Source organism: Mizuhopecten yessoensis, unplaced genomic scaffold, assembly GCF_002113885.1.
Source record: "Mizuhopecten yessoensis strain PY_sf001 unplaced genomic scaffold, ASM211388v2 scaffold2209, whole genome shotgun sequence".
NCBI lineage: Eukaryota > Metazoa > Mollusca > Bivalvia > Pectinida > Pectinidae > Mizuhopecten > Mizuhopecten yessoensis.
The window spans coordinates 26,577-53,688 of NW_018404432.1; the positions used below are offsets into that span (position 1 = coordinate 26,577).

The window sequence follows — 27,112 nt, forward strand, 5'->3', positions numbered from 1 at the left end:
AGTTGTGGTATAGGTGTGAAAAAGCGGCATAAGACCTATAACAATATGCCGTGGCCTGTTGAAAACGAAAAATTAACGATTATGTACTGAAATTCGAAATGATGCCCAGTGGGCATCTTTAGCCTGGGGTATCGTTGATGCCGTTTTGCATGTGGATACCTTAGAAGATGCCCAGTTGTGGTATAGGTGTGAAAAAGCGGCATAAGACCTATAACAATATGCCGTGGCCTGTTGAAAACGAAAAATTAACGATTATGTACTGAAATTCGAAATGATGCCCAGTGGGCATCTTTAGCCTGGGGTATCGTTGATGCCGTTTTGCATGTGGATACCTTAGAAGATGCCCAGTTGTGGTATAGGTGTGAAAAAGCGGCATAAGAACTATTATGTTAGGTACATTTGAATATCAAACTAGCCCAATATTGGGCTAGCCCAATATTGAATAAGTAACCAACTTCACACTGGTCGTATTGATTGGTTGCACGAGGGCTTCAGCTCCACGTATTGATGGGTTGCACGAGGGCTTCAGCTCGATAGACAGCTATCAATTCCCATAGTAAACGAGCCAATCTGTGATGTCAGATGAACACCTATGTTATTTTGTTGCATACCTATATTTGTTCTCTGTATTCAATATTCATATTTCCTGCAAAACATTACTCATCGCTAGACGATGGTACGTGCAAACATAATAATTGATGGGAAATAACATCTCGTTTATGGTTGTGCTTATAACAATCTATATAGACGCGATTTGTGGCAGTCCATGCTTTTTCCGAACTTATTAATCTTCATTGGGTATTGCTACATGTAGCTACAAGACACGAACCTCTAACCTATTGTCATAACATTTCAGCAGGTAAGCTAAATTCCTATTATGATCTGTTCTCCTTTGAATGCATTTCTTAACAGTGCTCACCTTTCCTACAGATCCCAATACAAATCCCGATATTATCAAAATTGTCTTTATATAACGGTATCCTAAACCTTACATCTTAGTTGTATTTGATAACGAATGTACATAGGCTATGCATTAGTTCATCTGTTGGGAAACATCTTTGTTATGATAAAGACTACTGCATCACAATATTGATCTTGTTCTGATCATGTAAAACCATATACATTGTCTATTTTCTTGTAATTCGTATACATTTGAAAAGTTCGTGTTAATGAAAACCTTAAACATTATGTACAAACCATACAACAACTACCTAGTCTTTATGCTTAGTCATATGACTAAACGCAGGATCTCAGTCAAATCTCGAATTTACCACCTTAAAATTACATCCCTCGGGAAAAATCTTTATATTCAAGTAAAAAACTAAACCCGACAATAAATTAGTGGGGAAATCCTGAAATATAATGTATGAGCAGGTAACTTAATTAAATCATTATATACACAATCCAGTTCCCTAAACTGGTTGAATATTGCCAATGATAAAACCTTTCAAATTGTCTAATCAACACTCCTACCCTATGCGAAAATAAGTCTTTTACAACTCCCATTTATGTATAGCAATGTTTACTTACGAACCAACTACTTTTACAAAATGGCAATATTCACTTAACAAATACAATAAATGTGCAAACAAAACCAGAATTAAAACCAAAACTTGATGAAACTACAGAAACATACGATCAAAAGGAGAAATTTTAACGGAGATTCCTAGCCTGAAAAAGAGTACAAGGATAAAAAGTCCAATTGTTCTGGGAAAATAGGCGTCGATAGTTATATTGACGGCACTCGCATGAAGCTGTTTATCAAATGCAACAAGGGTCAGGTCCTCACATAGGGAAGCAACGTAATGACACCGACACCGCACAACACACGAATAAATACAACAAGGGTCAGGCCCTCACATAGAGAATCAACGTAATAACACCGACATCGCACAACACACGAATAAATACAACAAGGGTCAGGTTCGCACATAGAGAATCAACGTAATGACACCGACACCGCACAACAAACGAATAAATGCATCAAGGGTCAGGTCCTCACATAGAGAATCAACGTAATGACACCGCACAACACACGAATAAATACAACAAGGGTCAGGTTCTCACATAGAAAATCAACGTAATGACACCGACACCGCACAACACACGAATAAATGCATCAAGGGTCACGTCCTCACATAGAGAAGCAACGTAATGACACCGCACAACACACGAATAAATACAACAAGGGTCAGGTTCGCACATAGAGAATCAACGTAATGACACCGACACCGCACAAAGAGAAGCAACGTAATGACACCGCACGACACACGAATAAATATAACAAGGGTGAGGTTCACACATAGAGAATCAACGTAATGACACCGACCCCGCGCAACACACGAATAAATGCATCAAGGGTCACGTCCTCACATAGAGAAGCAACGTAATAACACCGCACAACACACGAATAAATGCATCAAGGGTCAGGTCCTCACATAGAGAAGCAACGTAATGACACCGCACAACACACGAATAAATATAACAAGGGTCAGGTTCTCACATAGAGAATCAACGTAATGGCACCGCACAACACACGAATAAATATAACAAGGGTCAGGTCCTCACATAGAGAATCAACGTAATGACACCGCACAACACACGAATAAATATAACACGGGTCAGGTCCTCACATAGAGAATCAACGTAATGACCCCGCACAACACACGAATAATTACAACAAGTGTCAGGTCCTCACATAGAGAATCAACGTAATGGCACCGTACAACACACGAATAAATATAACAAGGGTCAGGTCCTCACATAGAGAATCTACGTAATGACACCGCACAACACACGAATAATTACAACAACAGTCAGGTCCTCACATAGAGAATCAACGTAATGACCCCGCACAACACACGAATAATTACAACAAGTGTCAGGTCCTCCCATAGAGAATCACCGTTATGACACCGCTCAACACACGAATAAATACAACAAGGGTCAGGTTCTCACATAGAGAATCAACGTAATGACCCCGCACAACACACGAATAATTACAACAAGTGTCAGGTCCTCCCATAGAGAATCACCGTTATGACACCGCTCAACACACGAATAAATACAACAAGGGTCAGGACATCACATAGAGAATCAACGTAATGACACCGACAATGCACAATACCCGAATAAATACAACAAGGGTCAGGTCCTCACATTGAGAATCAACGTAATGACACCGATACCCCACAACACACGAATAAATACAACAAGGGTCAGGACATCACATAGAGAATCAACGTAATGACACCGCAAAACACACGAATAATTACAACAAGGGTCAGGTTCTCACATAGCACACGAATAAATATAACAAGGGTCAGGTTCTCACATAGAGAATCAACGTAATGACCCCGCACAACACACGAATAATTACAACAAGTGTCAGGTCCTCACATAGAGAATCAACGTAATACAACCAACACAGCACAACACACGAATAAATACAACAACTGTCAGGTCCTCACATAGAGAATCAACGTAATGACGCCGACACCGCACAACACACGAATAAATGCATCAAGGGTCAGGTCCTCACATAGAGAATCAACGTAATGACACCGACAATGCACAATACACGAATAAATACAACAAGGGTCAGGTCCTCACATGGAGAATCAACGTAATGACACCGACAATGCACAATACCCGAATAAATACAACAAGGGTCAGGGCCTCACATAGAGAATCAACGTTATGACACCGCTCAACACACTAATAAATACAACAAGGGTCAGGACATCACATAGAGAATCAACGTAATGATACCGATATCGCACAACACACGAATATGTACAACAAGGGTCAGGTCCTCACATAGAGAATCAACGTAATGACAACGACACCGCATAACACACGAATAAATACAATAAAGGTCAGGTCCTCACATAGAGAAGCAACGTAATGACACCGACACCGCACAACACAAGAATAAATACAACAAGGGTCAGGTCCTTCAGGTCCTCACATAGAGAATCAACGTAATGACACCGCACAACACACGAATAATTACAACAAGGGTCAGGTTCTCACATAGAGAATCAACGTAATGGCACCGCACAACACACGAATAAATATAACAAGGGTCAGGTTCTCACATAGAGAATCAACGTAATGGCACCGCACAACACACGAATAAATATAACAAGGGTCAGGTTCTCACATAGAGAATCAACGTAATGACACCGACAATATCGCACAACACACGAATATGTACAACAAGGGTCAGGTCCTCACATAGAGAATCAACGGAATGACAACGACACCGCATAACACACGAATAAATACAATAAAGGTCAGGTCCTCACATAGAGAATCAACGTAATGATACCGACACCGCACAACACACGAATAATTACAACAAGGGTCAGGTTCTCACATAGAGAATCAACGTAATGGCACCGCACAACACACGAATAAATATAACAAGGGTCAGGTTCTCACATAGAGAATCAACGTAATGATACCGATATCGCACAACACACGAATAAATACAACAAGGGTTAGGTTCTCACATAGAGAATCAACGTAATGATACCGATATCGCACAACACACGAATAAATACAACAAGGGTTAGGTCCTCACATAGAGAATCAACGTAATGACACCGACCCCGCACAACACACGGATAAATACATCAAGGGTCAGGACCTCACATAGAGAATCAACGTAATGACAACGACACGAATCAACGTAATGACACCGCACAACACACGAATAATTACAACAAGGGTCAGGTTCTCACATAGAGAATCAACGTAATGGCACCGCACAACACACGAATAAATATAACAAGGGTCAGGTTCTCACATAGAGAATCAACGTAATGACACCGACACCGCATAACACACGAATAAATACAATAAATAATGACACCGCACAACACACGAATAAATATAACAAGGGTCAGGTTCTCACATAGAGAATCAACGTAATGACACCGACAATATCGCACAACACACGAATATGTACAACAAGGGTCAGGTCCTCACATAGAGAATCAACGTAATGATACCGATATCGCACAACACACGAATAAATACAACAAGGGTTAGGTCCTCACATAGAGAATCAACGTAATGACACCGACACCGCACAACACACGGATAAATACATCAAGGGTCAGGTCCTCACATAGAGAATCAACGTAATGATACCGATATCGCACAACACAAGAATAAAAACAACAACTGTCAGGCCCTCGCATAGAGAATCAACGTAATAACACCGACACCGCACAACACACGAATAAATGCAACAAGGGTCAGGTCCTCACATAGAGAATCAACAACGTAATGACACCGACACCGCACAACGCACGGATAAATACATCAAGGGTCAGGTCCTCACATAGAGAATCAACAACGTAATGACACCGACACCGCACAATACACGAATAAATACAACAAGGGCCAGGTCCTCACATAGAGAATCAACGTAATGATACCGATATCGCACAACACAAGAATAAAAACAACAACTGTCAGGCCCTCACATAGAGAATCAACGTAATAACACCGATACCGCACAATACACAAATAAATACAACAAGGTTCGAATCAACGTAATGACCCTGACACCGCACAACACAAGAATAAAAACAACAACTGTCAGAATAAATACAACAAGGTTCGAATCAACGTAATGACACGGCCAGGCCCTCACATAGAGAAGCAACGTAATGATACCGATATCGCACAACACAAGAATAAAAACAACAACTGTCAGAATAAATACAACAAGGCGCAGGTCCTCACATAGGGAATCAACGTAATGACAACGACACCGCATACCACACGAATAAATACAATAAAGGTCAGGTACTCACATAGAGAATCCACGTAATGATACCGATATCGCACAACATACGAATATGTACAACAAGGGTCAGGTCCTCGCATAGAGAATCAACGTAATAACACCGACACCGAACAACACACGAATAAATAAAATAAAGGTCAGGTCCTCACATATGGAATCAACGTAATGACACGGTAAGGTCCTCACATAGAGAATCAACGTAATGACACTGACACCGCAAAACACACGAATAAATACAACAAGGTTAGAATCAACGTAATGACACCGATACCGCACAACACACGAATAAATACAACAAGGGTCAGGTCCTCACATAGAGAATCAACGTAATGACACGGTCAGGTCCTCACATAGAGAATCAACGTAATGACACAGACATCGTACAACACACGAATAAATACAACAACGGTCAGGTCCTCACATAGAGAATCAACGTAATGACACTGACACCGCACAACACACGAATAAATACAACAAGGGACAGGTCCTCACATAGAGAATCAACGTAATGATACCGGCACCGCACAACACACGAATAAATACAAGGCTCAGGTCCTCACATAGAGAACCAACGTAATAACACCGACACCGCACAACACACGAATAAATACAACAAGGGTCAGGTCCTCAAATAGAGAATCAACGTAATGACACCGACACCGCACAACACACGAATAAATACATCAAGGGTCAGGTCCTCAAATAGAGAATCAACGTAATGACACCGCACAACACACGAATAAATACAACAGGGGTCAGGTCCTCACATAGAGAAGTCCTCTCATAGAGAATCAACGTAATGACACCGATATCGCACAATACACGAATAAATACAACAAGGGTAGAATCAACGTAATGACACCGATATCGCACAATACACGAATAAATACAACGCACAACACACGAATAAATACAAGGCTCAGGTCCTCACATAGAGAACCAACGTAATAACACCCACACCGCACAACACACGAATAAATCCAACAAGGGTCAGGTCCTCACATAAAGAATCAACGTAATGACACCGATACCGGACAACACACGAATAAATACATCAAGGGTCAGGTCCTCACATAGAGACTCAACGTAATGACACCGACACCGCACAGCACAAGAATAAATACAACAAGGGTCAGGCCCTCACATAGGGAATCAACGTAATAACACCGACATCGCACAACACACAAATAAATACAACAAGGGTCAGGTGAATAAATACAACAAGGGTCACGTCCTCACTTAGAGAATCAACGTCATGACACGGCCAAGTCCTCACATAGAGAATCAACGTTATGACACCGACACCGCCCAACACACGAATAAATACAACAAGTGTAGAATCAACATAATGACACCGATACCGCACAACACACGAATAAAGACAACAAGGGTCAGGTCCTCACATAAAGAATCAACGTAATGACACCGATAACGCACAATACACGAATAAATACAACAAGGGCCAGGCCCTCACATAGAGAATCAACGTAATGACACCGATACCGCACAATACACGAATAAATACAACAAGGGTCACGTCCTCACATAGAGAATCAACGTAATGACACGGTCAAGTCCTCACATAGAGAATCAACGTAATGACACCGATACCGCACAACACACGAATAAACACAACAAGGGTCAGGTCCTCTCATAGAGAATCAACGTAATAACACGGTCAAGTCCTCACATAGCATAGAGAATCAACGTTATGACACCGCTCAACACACGAATAAATACACCAAGGGTCAGGTCCTCACATAGAAAAGCAACGTAATGACACCGATATCGCACAATACACGAATAAATTCAACAAGGGTCACGTCCTCACGTAGAGAATCAACGTAATGACGCCGACACCGCACAACACACGAATAGATACAACAAGGGTCAGGTCCTAACATAGATAATCAACGTAATAACACCGACACCGCACAACACAAGAATAAATACAACAAGGGTCAGGTCCTCACATAGATAATCAACGTAATAACACCGATATCGCACAACACACGAATAAATACAACAAGGGTCAGGTCCTCACATAGAGAATCAACGCAAAAGCACCGACACCGCACAACACACGAATAAATAGAACAAGGGTCAGGTCCTCACATAGAGAATCAACGTAATGACACGGTCAGGTCCTCACATAGAGAATCAACGTAATGACACCGATATACAACAAGGGTCAGGTCCTCACATAGAGAATCATCGCAAAAGCACCGACATCGCACAACACACGAATAAATAGAACAAGGATCAGGTCCTCACATAGAGAATCAACGTAATGACACGGTCAGGTCCTCACATAGAGAATCAACGTAATAACACCGGCATCGCAGAACACACGAATAAATACAACAAGGGTCAGGTCCTCACATAGAGAATCAACGCAAAAGCACCGACATCGCACAACACACGAATAAATAGAACAAGGGTCAGGTCCTCACATAGAGAATCAACGTAATGACACCGATACCGAACAACACACGAATAAATACAACAAGGGTCAGGGCCTCACATAGAGAATCAACGTAATGACACCGACACCGCACAATACACAAATAAATACAACAAGGGTCAGGTCCTCACATAGTGAATCAACGTAATGATACCGGCACCGCACAACACACGAATAAATACAAGGGTCAGGTCCTCACATAGAGAATCAACGTAATGACACCGACACCGCACAACACACGAATAAATACAACAAGGGTCAGGTCCTCACATATAGAATCAACGTAATGACACGGTCAGGTCCTCATATAGAGAATCAACGTAATGACACCGACATCGCACAACACACGAATAAATACAACAAGGGTCGGGTCCTCACATAGAGAATCAACGTAATGACACCGAAACCGCACAACACACGAATAAATACAACAACTGTCAGGGCCTCACATAGAGAATCAACGTAATGACACTGACACCGGACAACACACGAATAAATACAACAAGGGTCGGGTCCTCACATAGAGAATCAACGTAATAACACCGACATCGCACATAGAGAATCAACGTAATGACACTGACACCGGACAACACACGAATAAATACAACAAGGGTCAGGGCCTCACATAGAGAATCAACGTAATGACACCGACATCGCACAACACGATACCGAACAACACACGAATAAATACAACAAGGGTCGGGTCCTCACATAGAGAATCAACGTAATGACACTGACACCGGACAACACACGAATAAATACAACAAGGGTCGGGTCCTCACATAGAGAATCAACGTAATAACACCGACATCGCAGAACACACGAATAAATACAACAAGGGTCAGGGCCTCACATAGAGTAGAGAATCAACGTAATGATACCGGCACCGCACAACACACGAATAAATACAAGGGGCAGGTCCTCACATAGAGAATCAACGTAATGACACCGACATCGCACAACACGATACCGAACAACACACGAATAAATACAACAAGGGTCGGGTCCTCACATAGAGAATCAACGTAATAACACCGACATCGCACATAGAGAATCAACGTAATGACACTGACACAGCACAACACACGAATAAAAACAACAAGGGTCAGGTGCTCACATAGAGAATCAACGTAATGACACGGTCAGGTCCTCACATAGAAAATCAACGTAATGACACCGACACACGCACAACACACGAATAAGCGCAATCAGAAACGTCGAAATTCATTTCTCTTAAGGAATTATCTTTTTTCAAATGAAATCATGATGACCATACAATTGCCATTGTCTTTACCAGCCTGCATTTCTCGAAACCTCGTGTTGACAGTTAATCCGATAGTGTTGGACATCTGTCACGGAAGTCATGATATATATCAGTTATCGGTAAGCGGCGGAAACAGAGTAGTCGGTAGTGTCTCTGATTTCAAGTTCAGGAAGGTATATACGACCGAGTTATCAATAAAGTTCTTGTTATTCAAAGACAGTACAGTGTAGATATATATAAAAGTAAAATTGAAGGACTTCGCAAATTGTTTATTACCGGGTCCGATAGGGTCTTCACAAGTTCGACCTCATATAAAAACAAAATGCATGTTTCCATATGAACGCAAACAGTCAGCTGAAAAACCTTGCCGCCCAGCTAACCTAGCCTATTGTCAACCATGCTCCTTCTCGTGAATTCGTTACATTAATAATGGAAGATAGAAATTAGGATTATTGTGAAAAAATGGAGTTAAAATCGAATTAGGATAATGAATGAACGGAGCCAGCCTTAAAACACTGTTTTCATGAATTCTAGTGAAAATGTAAAAGTCGGTACAGTATCCTTAGTATTATTGTGCAGAAAGATTGCAATGCAAAACAATGATTAACTAGTAGTTTGTCTTTCATAAAAGGGAGAAAAAGTATTATGAAGGCTCGTTATTTAAAGGAGCTAGTTATGAAAACAATAAGAGTGTCTTTTCCTGTTGCCTTAAATATGATAAAGTACTGTTTTTCCACCATTTTCCTGATACAAACACCTTCCTGTTTTTATCTCTCCACCAGGTAAGCTACACATTTTGTAAAGACCTTATATCGGTGCTGACCAAAAATATGTCGAACACGGAGATATGGGAGACCAAGCGTCTAGAGGAGGTCCTCGAACGGGTAAGCGTCTAGAGGAGGTCCTCGAACGGGTAAGCGTCTAGGAAAGGTCCTCGAACGGGTAAGCGTCTAGGGGAGGTCCTCGAACGGGTAAGCGTCAAGAGGAGGTCCTCGAACGGGTAAGCGCCTAGAGGAGGTCCTCGAACGGGGAATCGTCTAGAGGAGGTCCTCGAACGGGTACGCGTCTAGAGGAGGTCCTCGAACGGGTTAGCGTCTAGAGGAGGTCCTCGACCGGGTAAGCGTCTAGAGGAGGGCCTCGAACGGGTAAGCGTCCAGAGGATGGCCTCGAACGGGTAAGCGTCTAGAGGAGGGCCTCGAACGGGTTAGCGTCTAGAGGTGGTCCTCGCACGGGTAAGCGTTTAGAGGAGGTCCTCGAACGGGTAAGCGGCTAGAGGAGGTCCTCGAACGGGGAAGCGGCTAGAGGAGGGCCTCGAACGGGGAAGCGTCTAGAGGAGGTCCTCGAACAGGTAAGCGTCTAGAGGAGGTCCTCGGACGGGTAAGCGTCTAGCGGAGGTCCTCGAACGGGTAAGCGTCTAGGGGAGGTCCTCGAACGGGTAAGCGTCAAGAGGAGGTCCTCGAACGGGTAAGCGTCTAGAGGAGGTCCTCGAATGGGTAAGCGTGTAGAGGTGGTCCTCGAGCGGGTAAGCGTCTAGAGGAGGTCCTCGAACGGGTAAGCGTCTAGAGGAGGTCCTCGCACGGGTTAGCGTCTAGAGGAGGTTCTCGAACGGTTGAGCGTGTAGAGGAGGTCCTCGAACGGGTAAGCGTGTAGAGGAGGTCCTCGAGCGGGTAAGCGTCTAGAGGAGGGCCTCGAACGGGTAAGCGTCTAGAGGAGGTCCTCGCACGGGTAAGCGTCTAGAGGAGGTTCTCGAACGGGTAAGCGTCTAGAGGAGGTCCTCGAACGGGTAAGCGTCAAGAGGAGGTCCTCGAACGGGTAAGCGTGTAGAGGAGGTCCTCGAACGGGAAAGCTTCTAGATGAGGGTCTCGAACGGGTAAGCGTCTAGAGGAGGTCCTCGAACGGGTAAGCGTCTAGAGGAGGTCCTCGAACAGGTAAGCGTTTAGGTCAGAATAGGTAGACACGAACACGATTTCACATTACGTGTGATCATGTGGGTCTTAACATCACGATCAACGGTAGAGGTAGTTACATGACGGATACTTAAGTGTTCATGTCGTTACAGAACAGGTAAACGGACGGTCGTAGTAAAAGGACGGGTAAATGAAATAACGATGTCACTGGGATTTCCCTTTTCTTCTTTCGGTGACTGTAATGCTTTCTTGTCACACATCATGATACGGTACAATAGGCAGTATGGATTGAAAATGCTTAAGATAAAATGATGGTAAAACTGTATGATTACTACATGATCCGGTACAATAGGCAATATGGATTGAAAATGTTTAAGATAAAATGATGGTAAAACTGTATGATAAGGACATGATCTGGTACAATAGGCAGTATGGATTTGAAATGTTTAAGATAAAATGACGGTAAACTGTATGATTAGAACATGATCCGGTACAATAGGCAGTATGGATTGAAAATGATTACGATAAAATGATGGTAAAACTGTATGATTAGTACATGATCTGGTACCATAGGCAATATGGATTGAAAATGTTTAAGATAAAATGACGGTTAAACTGTATGATAAGGACACAATCCGGTACAATAGGCAATATGGATTTAAAATGTTGAAGATAAAATGACGGTAAAGCTGTATGATTAGTACATGATCTGGTACAATAGGCAATATCGATTTTAAATGTTTAAGATAAAATGACGGTAAAACTGTAGGATTATTACATGATACAATTTAAATATCAAAATCACTATAGATGGAAAGATGCACATATTTCAAACAGCGATAAGCCATTGATATTTGCAAAAATAATATGTATAATGGCAGGGCAGAACATATATACTACCTAAATATCGCGTATAAAAAAAAATATACAACATTTTTATAGCACCCGATATATTTTTTAAAATTATTCTAAAGCGCTTTACAACATATTGTTAAATTGTAATGGTATTAGCTATAATTGATAAACAAAGAAGGCACACAAATCATCAGTATACATGAAGTAAAATGATAATGGTGAAAAAAAGGTGAAAAAGGATTGTTTATTTGTGGGTGAGGTTTATAATTTGTTATTGACGTTGATTTGTGTGTAATGATTGTTTGATATTGAAGTTTGTTTGTTATTTAAGTTTGCTTGTCTGTCGGAGGAAGGGGAAGTCTACCACACATATTGCCTCAACTACACCAAAGGACTGAACTATTTGGAAAAGTTAAAAAAGAATGATGACTACTGTGAATTCGAAAAGGTACCAATGACCATCTATGTTATATGACCTGCGTGTTAACGCTGGCCAATGAAAAACGTTCTACTGGTGTCCATTTGCATGCTTATTACTGACTTTCAATGTGCGTACGGGTATTATAAACACGTATTGGCCGCGTAATACTGGTTAACACTGATAGACAAATAACTGACGTCATTTGGCATGAGATTTAGTAATTTCATTTTGCGTTCGTGCGCTATTCCCACTACCAGTTTAATAGGGTAGCTACACTGTCCATGTAGAGACCTTATAACACACATCTGTAGACGATTACGACTTGTTTATGTCAGAACTCTAACCGTTAATCACTATTCTATCAGATGTATTAGGGAGGTTAATACATATGGTAAATTGATGTCTAAAAAGTAAATAAATTAAGAACAAATACACTGAGATTTACATACAATTGAATCGAAAGATAACACCTTCCCGTGCTGTTTGGAGACGTATACAGATAAATAAAAGTAATATAGGAAAACGAAATATATAGCATAGCTTAAGGACATAGAGAGAACAAAAGGTGGCAATGAAGGAACCGAGGAGACAACGAAACGAAAAATATCTTGACCACATCAGATAAAATCTAGGATAGGTCCTGAGGTGTAAGACCCTGATGTAACCATAACACTTCTCAGTATTACATTATATACAAAGTAAAATACATCTTTTGTTATTTGTTGTTTGAGCAGGAGTCCAGTTCTATTTATTTCTGTACAGTTATGTACCTCGTCTGTTTATCAGTGGTGTGAGCAGGACCCAAGATGTAACCGCCTACAGCTGAATGACCTGTTGGTATCTCCAATGCAGCACTGTACTAAACTACCGCTCCTCCTTGCCAATATACGCAAGTACACTCTGATCGAGTCGGACCGAGGCCTGTTAGCGGCAGCCATTGGCAAGCTCGAGGTCTCCTTACGTATGTCAATAATTACAACCTCTTTATAAAACAAAGAGATATCGATTGAATTATTGGTCGAATATTCAACCAAACCATTTATGTGATTGGTTTGCGCATACGTATAATTAGAATTGTTTCCCTTCAATGACCTCATTTGGTATATGTCTATAGTGCGGGAGATTTTACTACTCCTTAATGATATCATCAACATTCTTTTCCATAACAGAACGGACGTGTGTCCTGAATAATTACCCTAATCATAGAAATAGAGGACAAAGTTAATGAGTTGACTAATTGTTGCTATGTGCTGTATTCTAAATGTTTGTATGGATACATGTTATATATTTAGATAGAATCCATATTATTTTTCATTCATTAGATATATAACAGTATGTCCAATATTAAAACAATTACAACGAAAAGTAAATAAAACCATTATTTTATCGAACGTGTACTGCAAGATTATAGTTAACAGTTAAAGTATGTGTATTTCGGGATATAGCAAGTTTATGATCCCCCGAGGCCAGGACTATTTCCCGAGGCTTCGCCTCGGGAAATAATCCTGGCCTCGGGGGATCATAAACTTGCTACATGTATATCCCGAAATACCCATACTTCAACTGTTTTATTATACCGATACAAACACTCCCTTACAAATTTTAAATACTATTAGATAACAAATTTTCCATGTCCGCGATATCCAAACCCTTTTCAGTGAAGTAGCTAGAGAGCAAAGTAACGGATGCCAGTACTGTTTTTTTTTGTGTTCCAACTGTCTTTTGCCTCCAATATGTCCGACAACTCGCTCTTGTCCAACACAGAAAACCTGGGGGTCACTATTTCTGTTGTCGTCTGTCAACAACAATGCGAGGTGAAGGTCGGTCCAGAAAGTACCGGCTCCGCTGGCCGGAAATAGCCGACGTAATTCGATTGCGCTGATTGGTCAATATTCGGTCAGGCCCCGCCCACGACGTCACTCAATTTCCCGCATTTTCCGAGGGAAATAGTTTCAAAACTATCGCACCCCTCCAGACGAACTATTTCCCTGGCATGAAGTTAGAGGAGAAATAGCTTGTTTATGTGGTTACTTTTGTATAATGTAAAATAAGTAGAGGTATAATAAAATCAGCTAATTAACCTTATACCCTCATGAGCTATAAATGTAATAAATAGTTATCGATTCTAAGGTTTACATGTAGTCATTGACATTGCGAATCATGTAATATATGGATTGGAATCCAGTACATGAATCATTTGAATAATAATGGCCTTAAAGATATAATCGTAATAATTGTATTTGTAAAGATAGGGATAAATATGGATAAGACGAAGGAGTAGGGAATATGGTGGTCATTGCTGTGTTGCACGTGTTATATTGTCTTTGCTTTTTATATTTAAATGAGGTGCAGCAGACTTTCCGGCCCCATACTTCACAAGTAGTAGCAATATTTGTCGCTCATACCCTTTTGTCTATTTGTCGCTCATACCCTTGTGTCTATTTGTCACTCCTATATAAGGCCTGTCCTTCTTTATTTCATTAAGTTTCCATCCTGATCACTTTTCACTTTGCCAACTGGGTCGGCAAAGATAAGTGTCCGTATTTTCGAAATAAATAGATAAATAGTTAAATAAAAGAATTCATGAATATCGATTTTGGTTAATCGATATTGATGAAGAAGCAGCTTGAAGAATTGGTGAGGATAGCACTCTAATTCCTCTCACTGTCAGAAGGGTTAGGGTTAGGCTTAGGGTTGAGTGAGGATAGCACTCTAGTTCCTCTCGCTGTCAGAAGGGTTAGGGTTAGGGTTAGGGTTGAGTGAGGAAAGCACTCTAGTTCCTCTCGCTGTCAGAAGGGTTAGGGTTAGGGTTGAGTGAGGAAAGCACTCTAGTTCCTCTCGCTGTCAGAAGGGTTAGGGTTAGGGTTAGGGTTGAGTGAGGATAGCACTCTAGTTCCTCTTGCTGTCAGAAGGGTTAGGGTTAGGGTTGAGTGAGGAAAGCACTCTAGTTCCTCTCGCTGTCAGAAGGGTAAGGGTTAGGGTTAGGGTTAGGGTTGAGTGAGGATAGCACTCTAGTTCCTCTCGCTGTCAGAAGGGTTAGGGTTAGGGTTGAGTGAGGAAAGCACTCTAGTTCCTCTCGCTGTCAGAAGGGTTAGGGTTAGGGTTAGGGTTAGGGTTGAGTGAGGATAGCACTCTAGTTCCTCTCGCTGTCAGAAGGGTTAGGGTTAGGGTTGGGGTTAAGTGAGGATAGCACTCTAGTTCCTCTCGCTGTCAGAAGGGTTAGGGTTAGGGTTAGGGTTAGGGTTAGGGTTAGGGTTAGGGTTAAGTGAGGATAGCACTCTAGTTCCTCTCGCTGTCAGAAGGGTTAGGGTTAGGGTTAAGTGAGGATAGCACTCTAGTTCCTCTCGCTGTCAGAAGGGTTAGGGTTAGGGTTGAGTGAGGATAGCACTCTAGTCCCTCTCGCTGTCAGAAGGGTTAGGGTTGAGTGAGGAAAGCACTCTAGTTCCTCTCGCTGTCAGAAGGGTTTGGGTTAGGGTTAGGGTTGAGTGAGGATAGCACTCTAGTTCCTCTTGCTGTCAGAAGGGTTAGGGTTAGGGTTAGGGTTGAGTGAGGATAGCACTCTAGTTCCTCTCGCTGTCAGAAGGGTAAGGGTTAGGGTTAGGGTTAAGTGAGGATAGCACTCTAGTTCCTCTCGCTGTCAGAAGGGTTAGGGTTAGGGTTGAGTGAGGATAGCACTCTAGTCCCTCTCGCTGTCAGAAGGGTTAGGGTTAGGGTTGAGTGAGGATAACACGCTAGTTCCTCTCGCTGTCAAAAGGGTTAGGGTTAGGGTTGAGTGAGGATAGCACTCTAGTCCCTCTCGCATGTCAAACCGTTTGATATCAAAGTTTATGTTTGCACAGATTTACCGACTCCGCATTGTTTCCATGACGTTTTAGGGAACTAAAGGCGGTTTTGAGGTCGCAAAACTAGAACTGAGAGTTCTGTATTGAAATGATTTTTGATGGATAGTTATTGAGAGAGTAAGGGCATTTCAAGAGTGTGTTATATTCACTTTTCACGGTCAGTTTTCAAAGATGGTGATTAAAATTGGCCGCTGTACCAGCAAAGGTTATTTAAACTTTAATAGTAACGGGATCTAAATTGTCCGTGGTAACAGTGATTTATAATGGCTGTGGTGATGGTGAATGAAACTGTCTGTGATGATAGTGATTCAAATTGTCTAAGACGAAATTGGATTGAACTTGGCGTTGTATTATTGATGTGAAACAGTCCGTGGTGAAAATGGTTTACGTTTGGCGTTGTTAATTGATATGAAACTGCCCGTGGTGACATTATCATATAACGAACTATCCTTGGCTTTGATGATGACAGTCTCCGTGGTAATACTAATGAAATTCTCAGTTATGATAGTGATTTCAACTCTCCGTCCTGATAATGGTTTGTATTGTTGTAGTGATGGGTTAGGGTTAGGGATTTTAGCTGTCCGTCGTGATAGCGATTTTGACTGTCCGTCGTGATAGTGATTTTGACTGTCCGTCGTGATAGTGATTTAAACTGTCCGTCGTGATAGTGATATAAACTGTCCGTCGTGATAGTGATATTGACTCTCCGTCGTGATAGTGATTTAAACTCTAAGTGGTGTTAGTGTTTACTGTCCATTCTGATAATGGCATTTACTGTTGTAGTGATAGTGATTTTAACTGTCCGTCGTGATAGTGACTTACACTCTCGTAGTGATAGTGATTTTAACTGTCCGTTGTGATAGTGACTTACACTCTCGTAGTGATAGTGGTTGCACCGTCTCCGTTGAGAGATATTTGAACTGTGCGTGATGAACATGGTTTTAACTCTCCACGGTGATAAAACTGTCTTTGGTGGTAATGATTTAAATTGTCAGTGTTATTAATGATTTACACTGATGGTGGTTATTCTCTCTGTGGTAATAACGGTTATTCTCTCTGTGGTGTTAATGGTTATTCTCTCTGTGGTAATAATGGTTATTCTCTCTGAGGTGATGATGGTTATTCTCTCTGTGGTAATAATGGTTATTCTCTCTGTGGTGATGATGGTTATTCTCTCTGTGGTGTTTATGGTTATTCTCTCTGTGGTAATAATGGTTATTCTCTCTGTGGTAATAATGGTTATTCTCTCTGTGGTAATAATGGTTATTTTCTCTGTGGTAATAATGGTTATTCTCTCTGTGGTGATGATGGTTATTCTCTCTGTGGTAATAATGGTTATTCTCTCTGTGTTGATAATAGTTATTATCTCTGTGCTGATAATGGTTATTCTCTCTGTGGTAATAATGGTTATTCTCTCTGTGGTAATAATGGTTATTCTCTCTGTGGTAATAATGGTTATTCTCTCTGTGGTAATAATGGTTATTCTCTCTGTGGTAATAATGGTTATTCTCTCTGTGGTAATAATGGTTATTCTCTCTGTGGTAATAATGGTTATTCTCTCTGTGGTAATAATGGTTATTCTCTCTGTGGTAATAATGGTTATTCTCTCTGTGGTAATAATGGTTATTCTCTCTGTGGTAATAATGGTTATTCTCTCTGTGGTAATAATGGTTATTCTCTCTGTGGTAATAATGGTTATTCTCTCTGTGGTAATAATGGTTATTCTCTCTGTGGTAATAATGGTTATTCTCTCTGTGGTAATAATGGTTATTCTCTCTGTGGTAATAATGGTTATTCTCTCTGTGGTAATAATGGTTATTCTCTCTGTGGTAATAATGGTTATTCTCTCTGTGGTAATAATGGTTATTCTCTCTGTGGTAATAATGGTTATTCTCTCTGTGGTAATAATGGTTATTCTCTCTGTGGTAATAATGGTTATTCTCTCTGTGGTAATAATGGTTATTCTCTCTGTGGTAATAATGGTTATTCTCTCTGTGGTAATAATGGTTATTCTCTCTGTGGTAATAATGGTTATTCTCTCTGTGGTGATAATGGTTATTCTCTCTGTGGTAATAATGGTTATTCTCTCTGTGGTGATAATGGTTATTCTCTCTGTGGTGATAATGGTTATTCTCTCTGTGGTAATAATGGTTATTCTCTCTGTGGTAATAATGGTTATTCTCTCTGTGGTAATAATGGTTATTCTCTCTGTGGTAATAATGGTTATTCTCTCTGTGGTAATAATGGTTATTCTCTCTGTGGTAATAATGGTTATTCTCTCTGTGGTAATAATGGTTATTCTCTCTGTGGTAATAATGGTTATTCTCTCTGTGGTAATAATGGTTATTCTCTCTGTGGTAATAATGGTTATTCTCTCTGTGGTAATAATGGTTATTCTCTCTGTGGTAATAATGGTTATTCTCTCTGTGGTAATAATGGTTATTCTCTCTGTGGTAATAATGGTTATTCTCTCTGTGGTAATAATGGTTATTCTCTCTGTGGTAATAATGGTTATTCTCTCTGTGGTAATAATGGTTATTCTCTCTGTGGTAATAATGGTTATTCTCTCTGTGGTAATAATGGTTATTCTCTCTGTGGTAATAATGGTTATTCTCTCTGTGGTAATAATGGTTATTCTCTCTGTGGTAATAATGGTTATTCTCTCTGTGGTAATAATGGTTATTCTCTCTGTGGTAATAATGGTTATTCTCTCTGTGGTAATAATGGTTATTCTCTCTGTGGTAATAATGGTTATTCTCTCTGTGGTAATAATGGTTATTCTCTCTGTGGTAATAATGGTTATTCTCTCTGTGGTAATAATGGTTATTCTCTCTGTGGTAATAATGGTTATTCTCTCTGTGGTAATAATGGTTATTCTCTCTGTGGTAATAATGGTTATTCTCTCTGTGGTGATAATGGTTATTCTCTCTGTGGTGATAATGGTTATTCTCTCTGTGGTGATAATGGTTATTCTCTCTGTGGTGATAATGGTTATTCTCTCTGTGGTGATAATGGTTATTCTCTCTGTGGTGATAATGGTTATTCTCTCTGTGGTGATAATGGTTATTCTCTCTGTGGTGATAATGGTTATTCTCTCTGTGGTGATAATGGTTATTCTCTCTGTGGTGATAATGGTTATTCTCTCTGTGGTGATAATGGTTATTCTCTCTGTGGTGATAATGGTTATTCTCTCTGTGGTGATAATGGTTATTCTCTCTGTGGTGATAATGGTTATTCTCTCTGTGGTGATAATGGTTATTCTCTCTGTGGTGATAATGGTTATTCTCTCTGTGGTGATAATGGTTATTCTCTCTGTGGTGATAATGGTTATTCTCTCTGTGGTGATAATGGTTATTCTCTCTGTGGTGATAATGGTTATTCTCTCTGTGGTGATAATGGTTATTCTCTCTGTGGTGATAATGGTTATTCTCTCTGTGGTGATAATGGTTATTCTCTCTGTGGTGATAATGGTTATTCTCTCTGTGGTGATAATGGTTATTCTCTCTGTGGTGATAATGGTTATTCTCTCTGTGGTGATAATGGTTATTCTCTCTGTGGTGATAATGGTTATTCTCTCTGTGGTGATAATGGTTATTCTCTCTGTGGTGATAATGGTTATTCTCTCTGTGGTGATAATGGTTATTCTCTCTGTGGTGATAATGGTTATTCTCTCTGTGGTGATAATGGTTATTCTCTCTGTGGTGATAATGGTTATTCTCTCTGTGGTGATAATGGTTATTCTCTCTGTGGTGATAATGGTTATTCTCTCTGTGGTGATAATGGTTATTCTCTCTGTGGTGATAATGGTTATTCTCTCTGTGGTGATAATGGTTATTCTCTCTGTGGTGATAATGGTTATTCTCTCTGTGGTGATAATGGTTATTCTCTCTGTGGTGATAATGGTTATTCTCTCTGTGGTGATAATGGTTATTCTCTCTGTGGTGATAATGGTTATTCTCTCTGTGGTGATAATGGTTATTCTCTCTGTGGTGATAATGGTTATTCTCTCTGTGGTGATAATGGTTATTCTCTCTGTGGTGATAATGGTTATTCTCTCTGTGGTGATAATGGTTATTCTCTCTGTGGTGATAATGGTTATTCTCTCTGTGGTGATAATGGTTATTCTCTCTGTGGTGATAATGGTTATTCTCTCTGTGGTGATAATGGTTATTCTCTCTGTGGTGATAATGGTTATTCTCTCTGTGGTGATAATGGTTATTCTCTCTGTGGTGATAATGGTTATTCTCTCTGTGGTGATAATGGTTATTCTCTCTGTGGTGATAATGGTTATTATCTCTGTGGTGATAATGGTTATTATCTCTGTGGTGATAAGCGTTATTCTCTCTGTGGTGTTAATGGTTATTCTCTCTGTGGTGATAATGGTTATTCTCTCTGTGGTGTTAATGGTTATTCTCTCTGTGGTGTTCATGGTTATTCTCTCTGTGGTGATAGAGATTTTAACTGTTATATCATGTGAGGTGATAGTGATTTTAACTGTTATATCATGTGAGGTGATAGTGATTTTAACTGTTATATCATATGAGGTGATAGTAATTTAACTGTTATATCATGACTGATATGAAACTGTAGGTGAAAAGAAAATTGGAAATTTTATATTTAAAATGATTTTGTCATTTCCTATTATCTGTCATTTACCATTTTCTGACATTTACAATTATTTGGCATTTACAGTGAACCATAATCTGTCACACACCGCTATCGGACATTTACCATTATCTGGAATTTACCATTATCTAGCATTTACCATTATCTGGTATTTACCATTATCTGGCATTTACCATTATCTGGTATTTACCATTATCTTGCATTTACCATTAGCTGACATTTACCATTATCTTGTATTTACCATTATCTGACATTTACCATTATGTTGCATTTACCATTATCTGACATTTACCATTATCTTGCATTTACCATTATCTGACATTTACCATTATCTGGCATTTACCATTATCTGACATTTATCATTATCTGGCATTTACCATTATCTGACATTGATCATTATCTGGCATTTACCGTTATCTGGTATTTACCATTATCTGACATTTACCATTATCTGGCATTTACCATTATCTGACATTTATCATTATCTGGCATTTACCATTATCTAACATTGATCATTATCTGGCATTTACCATTATCTGATATTTACCATTATCTGACATTTACGGTTATCTGGCATTTACCATTATCTGACATTTACCATTATTTAACATTTACCATTATCTGGTATTTACCATTATCTGGCATTTACCAGTATCTGGTACTTACCATTATCTTGCATTTACCATTATCTGACATTTACCATTATCTGGCATTTACCGTTATCTGGCATTTACCATTATCTGACATTTACCATTATCTGGCATTTACCATTATCGGACATTTACCATTATCGGACATTTACCGTTTTCTGGCATTTACCATTATCTGACATTTACCATTATCAGGCATTTACCATTATCTGACGGTTAGTTGACTAGTTTGTCAACCTTTCCGATGGTCTGTCTAGTATTGCATACTGTTCTAGCTAACTTGTCATTCCTCTTTGCTAGACGTGATTGAAAGATTACGAAAGTCACAAAAAGGAGTTAAATACATTTGTATATCAATTCGCTGTTTTGGTTTTAGAACGCCATAGTGAATGAGACGATTGGATGTAGCATCACCAGTTGAGATGGGATGATTACAGGTTGATAAGAGCATTGCTAGAAAGATGATTACTAATTCGCTTATACGTATACTTTGTTTAAATAGCTTCTCTAAAGGACGAGGTAATCATATTGACCTGCATATATCGATGTCGTACACGTATATCATACACAGCATATCTGTCCATTACCTTTAATGTTGTTTGATTTTTTATCATTAACAGCTTAGGTAATTTAAGGTATAGCCTCTATGTATGTGCGCTTGAGGCGGTTGGTGTATTTTCCTTCTCGTCAAAGCGTGGTTCTGATGCCGACTTTATAGTGCAATGTCAAAGGCAACCAGTACTGTAATCAACCCGGTCTCATTATACTGAAATAAGATTAACGATATGTTACAATTACTAGAAATGCCTAACGTTAAGTTGATAATACCTACTACTATTTTAAAGTCTTTGGTATGTCCAGGCTTGCTGGCAAAACCTTCTGTCTTCCTCACATGGGTGACAATTTGACACACAAGCCAAAAATGGGGGTTTGGCAAGAATAACACTAAGGACCATAAGAGTTGTTATGATATAAAGTAGAGAGAAAATGTAAAGATCCTAAATGTTGCAATGTGTGCAGTAGATAGATTTTGGAAAGGGCGCAACAGCAAATCCCCTATTACAACATAAGTCGTTTCATACCACATTGTTAAAATGATATTTCCAAAGGTACTTGAAGCATTACACAAAAGAAACCCGAGTTTTTACTTGTGTTGTTTATGAATCATTGTTTATAGAAAATTTGGAAGAGAAAATGCGTAAGGAACGGAATATACAACGTCTACAGGAAATTCAACAACAACTGGTATGGCCCTCTATATCCGACCTCGATCCAAAAGTGTACATTCCCGACGTACGTATACCTAAACATTAAAGTTTGTCATGTATGTACAAATATTATATTTCTGACACGTGTATGTTATCTGTGTAATTCCGACGTACATTTGTTTCTTGTGAAATGTTGACGTATTTTACAATCTTGACGTGCATACGTTACGATTCAGATGCTAATTTATCTATATTAATATACCAACACACATGCACAGGTTTCACAAGGAATGATTAAGAAGTATAACGTCACGTGGTTAACCAAGTGTCTTACAATTTGAATTAACGGAGCTGGAAAACATGATAGTATGTCTTCACGATTCCGGGAAAGATATGCCCCTAAAACGTTCATGCATGTATCATATCTTAGGGAGAACTATTTTCCCGTCGGAAACGATTATTTCTGTTTCCAATTGGACGAACTATTGTCATGACAATGACGTAACTCTAACAATGATGGCGCCAAGCAGAGTTCCTTGACGTCATAATTAGAAGATTTACCAATCAAATTAACCAAATGATAGTCGTTTTGGAGCCAACCCCCATAACTAAGAGAAAAATGAAAATATATTTAAACAGTAATTAACCTACACACAGGTGCATCTTTAATTTTGATTTGCTTCTTACTATTCATATTAACAGTTTCTGAAGTCAAGTCTTTCCATTCAACCTTGTACGAAGCTCCTCTCGTGTCCCAAAAGGCAACTAATGCACGAAGGATTAATGACATTAGTAGGTGGGTATTTCCCTGCAGTATAAGGTAAGAGAGATAACTCGTACATGTACCTAAGGAGGACATTCATGTTATTCCCGCAAACAAGAGTTATTCCCCATGATAAGTGGTGAGCAAATGATAAACAGCATTATAACATGATCAAAGGTTTTGCCCTTTGTACCGAGTAGAAGGCATACTTTTTTCTTAATTTATTTTCACTTCATTTACCTGGGATGTACTTATTCGTATATATATGATATATATTTTCCAGAGGCGACAAAGACAATAGACGTGCACTTGTTCCTGTTCGACGACATTTTGCTGATTACAAAAATAAAGAAATCTGTCAAGAAGGTAAATACTTATTATTCATTGACATTCTGCTAATAACAAAGAATCCGTAGCGAAGGTAAGAAGTTAGAGGGCCTATCACTATAGTACTGAGAGTTTCTGTAGTGAAGGATCTATATTAAACAGAAAGATTTAACGATATCGTTAGCGGGGTAACAATCCTTTTCTGTAGAAAAATGAAAAGATGAGCACTAACATATTTCGTCCGTTTGTAAAAAATGCGACACAATTTTTGAATCACATCGTGAGGTATAAAACAACGATTTGTGATATGGTTGACATCACTGGAGTTTATTGTTATTACATATTATATATCATTGGAGTACATTGTTATACCATATTATATATCTTTGATATACATTGTTATACTATATATACTACATCTTTACTTTATGTTGCATTATATATATACATATTATAGTATACCGTCGGTTTTCGTTGCTATAAAGATTGAGGTAACCCACACGCACGTGGTAGCACCTATACAATTTTGTAATAGATACAGTATACCAAAACAGAATGGCTCTGCACCATACAGCTAGTTCGTCCTTCTAGGACCCACTGACGATTCTAACGGCCAAAAAGGTTGAAACCATATTTGTCTAAAATACTGTCGCAAAAAAAGGGAATGTGCAAACAAACTCCTAATTATGTTAATTTAAAAACTTCCATTCGTCCTTGATAACTTCAGATCGATGATGATGACTAAAGTGTACGGACCGTGCCACTACTAAACAGGTCCCTGTTGCCTTCAAGGTTACAACAAACCTGAAACAAATCCCCAGCAATATTCCACCTAGTTTCTCCAAAGATGAACGCAACATTTCTGGTGTCGCTCATATTTCTCTAATTCCCTTTGGTGTTCTTTAAGACGTGTACCAACTGTCTTCTCAGTTTCTCCTATTTATGACTACTGCCAATTTGTGCACGATATCATGTGTATTTACTCTCTAAAGCCAGGCGAAACATACAGTTTCGTCACATCGTTATACAGGTTATACACATGGCTCACTCAGTTAAAGCCAGACGAAAGGACCAGTCTGTCTGGATACGTTACGACACGTTTAAAATGTATACAGTTTGAGTACAAAGTGAAGTTTTGAAGGATTTGGTAGTTGATAAAATGTGTCAGAAATGAATTACTCTGACAAATTTTTTATAACAGTCAACAATTTTCAACAACTGATAACAATCATTCATGTTCAAATGAGCATTATAAAAAGTTTAAATGGAATAGGTACGTAAACAGGAAATGCGGAGGAACTATGATAATAATGACTATATATTCACATTCCAATGCGTAAACCTTTTTTTCTGTAGAAAGTATAATGGCCACCCACTTGGCTTGACTATACATGTAACTCCGTTGTTTACTTCGGTTTGTTGCGTTATGGGACTTACATACTCACATTAATGGAAGTTAATAAAATCGTCCAGTCTTGTCACATTCATCTGCATGTATTTGATGTTGCTTTTTTTTATTTCAGAAACAAAATACCCCGGAAACGTATAATACCAATGATTGTAACTCCTATACAGTACATCGCCAACCCATAGCTTTAGACCGCTTAAGTGTGCACGACGTCGGTATGTCGGAGGCATCAGGTATGTATAGTTGTAATATGTCAGGTGACGTAGACTTGCTATGTTTTATTGTGAGATAAAGTTCGTTTTTGAAATAATTGAAATGTTTCTGGCTTTGACTGTAAGGAATAATTGTATTAAAAAACGGTTTCAGAAAATAAGGATCCACAACTTAGTCAATAATCGTTGATGTTCTTATTGTGGTTGGTTTTGTTTCGACTTTGGTACGTTCTTGTTGGCAGCAAACGGCCTTAAACACTGTATCGTCTTGGTCCACATCAGCAGATTCCAACAAATCATAGGTGTTTATACACTGCAATCGACCAGCGAGTACGTAAAGGTGAGACCCTTGAAACAATTTAGTCATGTTTAGCTTAATAATGTAGAAACGCGTTATTTCGAAAAACGACATTTGTACTATTTTGTGTATATTATAGGTTTAATTGTTTCTTAGAACAAACTAAAAAGTATTTAACAATAATATACATGAACACAATCGATTTTTTTGAACTTGTACGAATTATTAAGTATCAGCTTTCTGGTAATGATTTTGTCTTAAACGTGCTGTTTTCTTCGCGTTCGGTTTGTTTACATACGTGTAACAGATATGGTATATATGTGAATTTTCTAATAATGTTGGTATCACCAATAGGATTACTGGATGACAAAGCTATGTGATGCCAAGAAAAAATACCATTCCTCCTCTCACGACGATGGTGTGAATGGCCTGATCGACTACAGCCAGCACCTGTCACCGAGTACGACCACAGCGACCAGCACTACTCCCACCGCTACCAATCTTACAACAGGCGACATTTCACCGCGCAGACTCAGACGGGCACGCATGCTCAGTCATCATAAAAAGAAGTCAGTCAGCATGGATACGGTCTTCATCACGTAGTGTACATTTCTACTTGATCATATAAATGTTTTCTATGTGTGTTGTTGTTCCGGGAAAAAACTTCATCTTTATCCGGAAATTCAAGCAAAGTATCAAATTGTCTGTGATATTAAATGTCTATATTATAAATATTAAGCTACCAAAGGAGTTGAGATTGTTGTGTTATATTGTCTGTGAGAGTCGACGGATAATACATGACAAAAACGAAACTGATTTTTCGCAAATGTTTATTGAATATAAATTGAGTCATGTGTACCTATTAGGGATGTTGACTATTAGGCACGTGAAGTTTCTATTAGTTTAGGGTGGTCCTGCACCGTTGTGATATCATATAGACCATCATAACATCATACTGGAAAATACAATATCATACAAAAACATTTCAACAACATATCATCAATATACTATACAGTGATCTGGAGGTATTACATACAAACCGG

General features: G+C 39.4%; 1 protein-coding gene across 1 annotated transcript in view; it reads left to right on the top strand.

Moving 5' to 3' along the window:
• LOC110445296 (pleckstrin homology domain-containing family G member 7-like) overlaps positions 1–26,814 on the top strand; it is a gene marked incomplete at its 5' end in the record, with an annotated part of 36,637 nt that extends 9,823 nt beyond the window's left edge. Inside the window, 9 exons of the mRNA XM_021489834.1 lie at positions 10,335–10,436; positions 12,646–12,762; positions 13,522–13,696; positions 23,031–23,146; positions 23,764–23,857; positions 24,108–24,190; positions 25,675–25,792; positions 26,014–26,111; positions 26,424–26,814. Coding sequence (XP_021345509.1) covers positions 10,335–10,436; positions 12,646–12,762; positions 13,522–13,696; positions 23,031–23,146; positions 23,764–23,857; positions 24,108–24,190; positions 25,675–25,792; positions 26,014–26,111; positions 26,424–26,672 — 1,152 coding nt within the window. The remainder of the gene's footprint in view (positions 1–10,334; positions 10,437–12,645; positions 12,763–13,521; positions 13,697–23,030; positions 23,147–23,763; positions 23,858–24,107; positions 24,191–25,674; positions 25,793–26,013; positions 26,112–26,423) is intronic.
• Between the last annotated feature and the right edge of the window lie 298 nt (positions 26,815–27,112).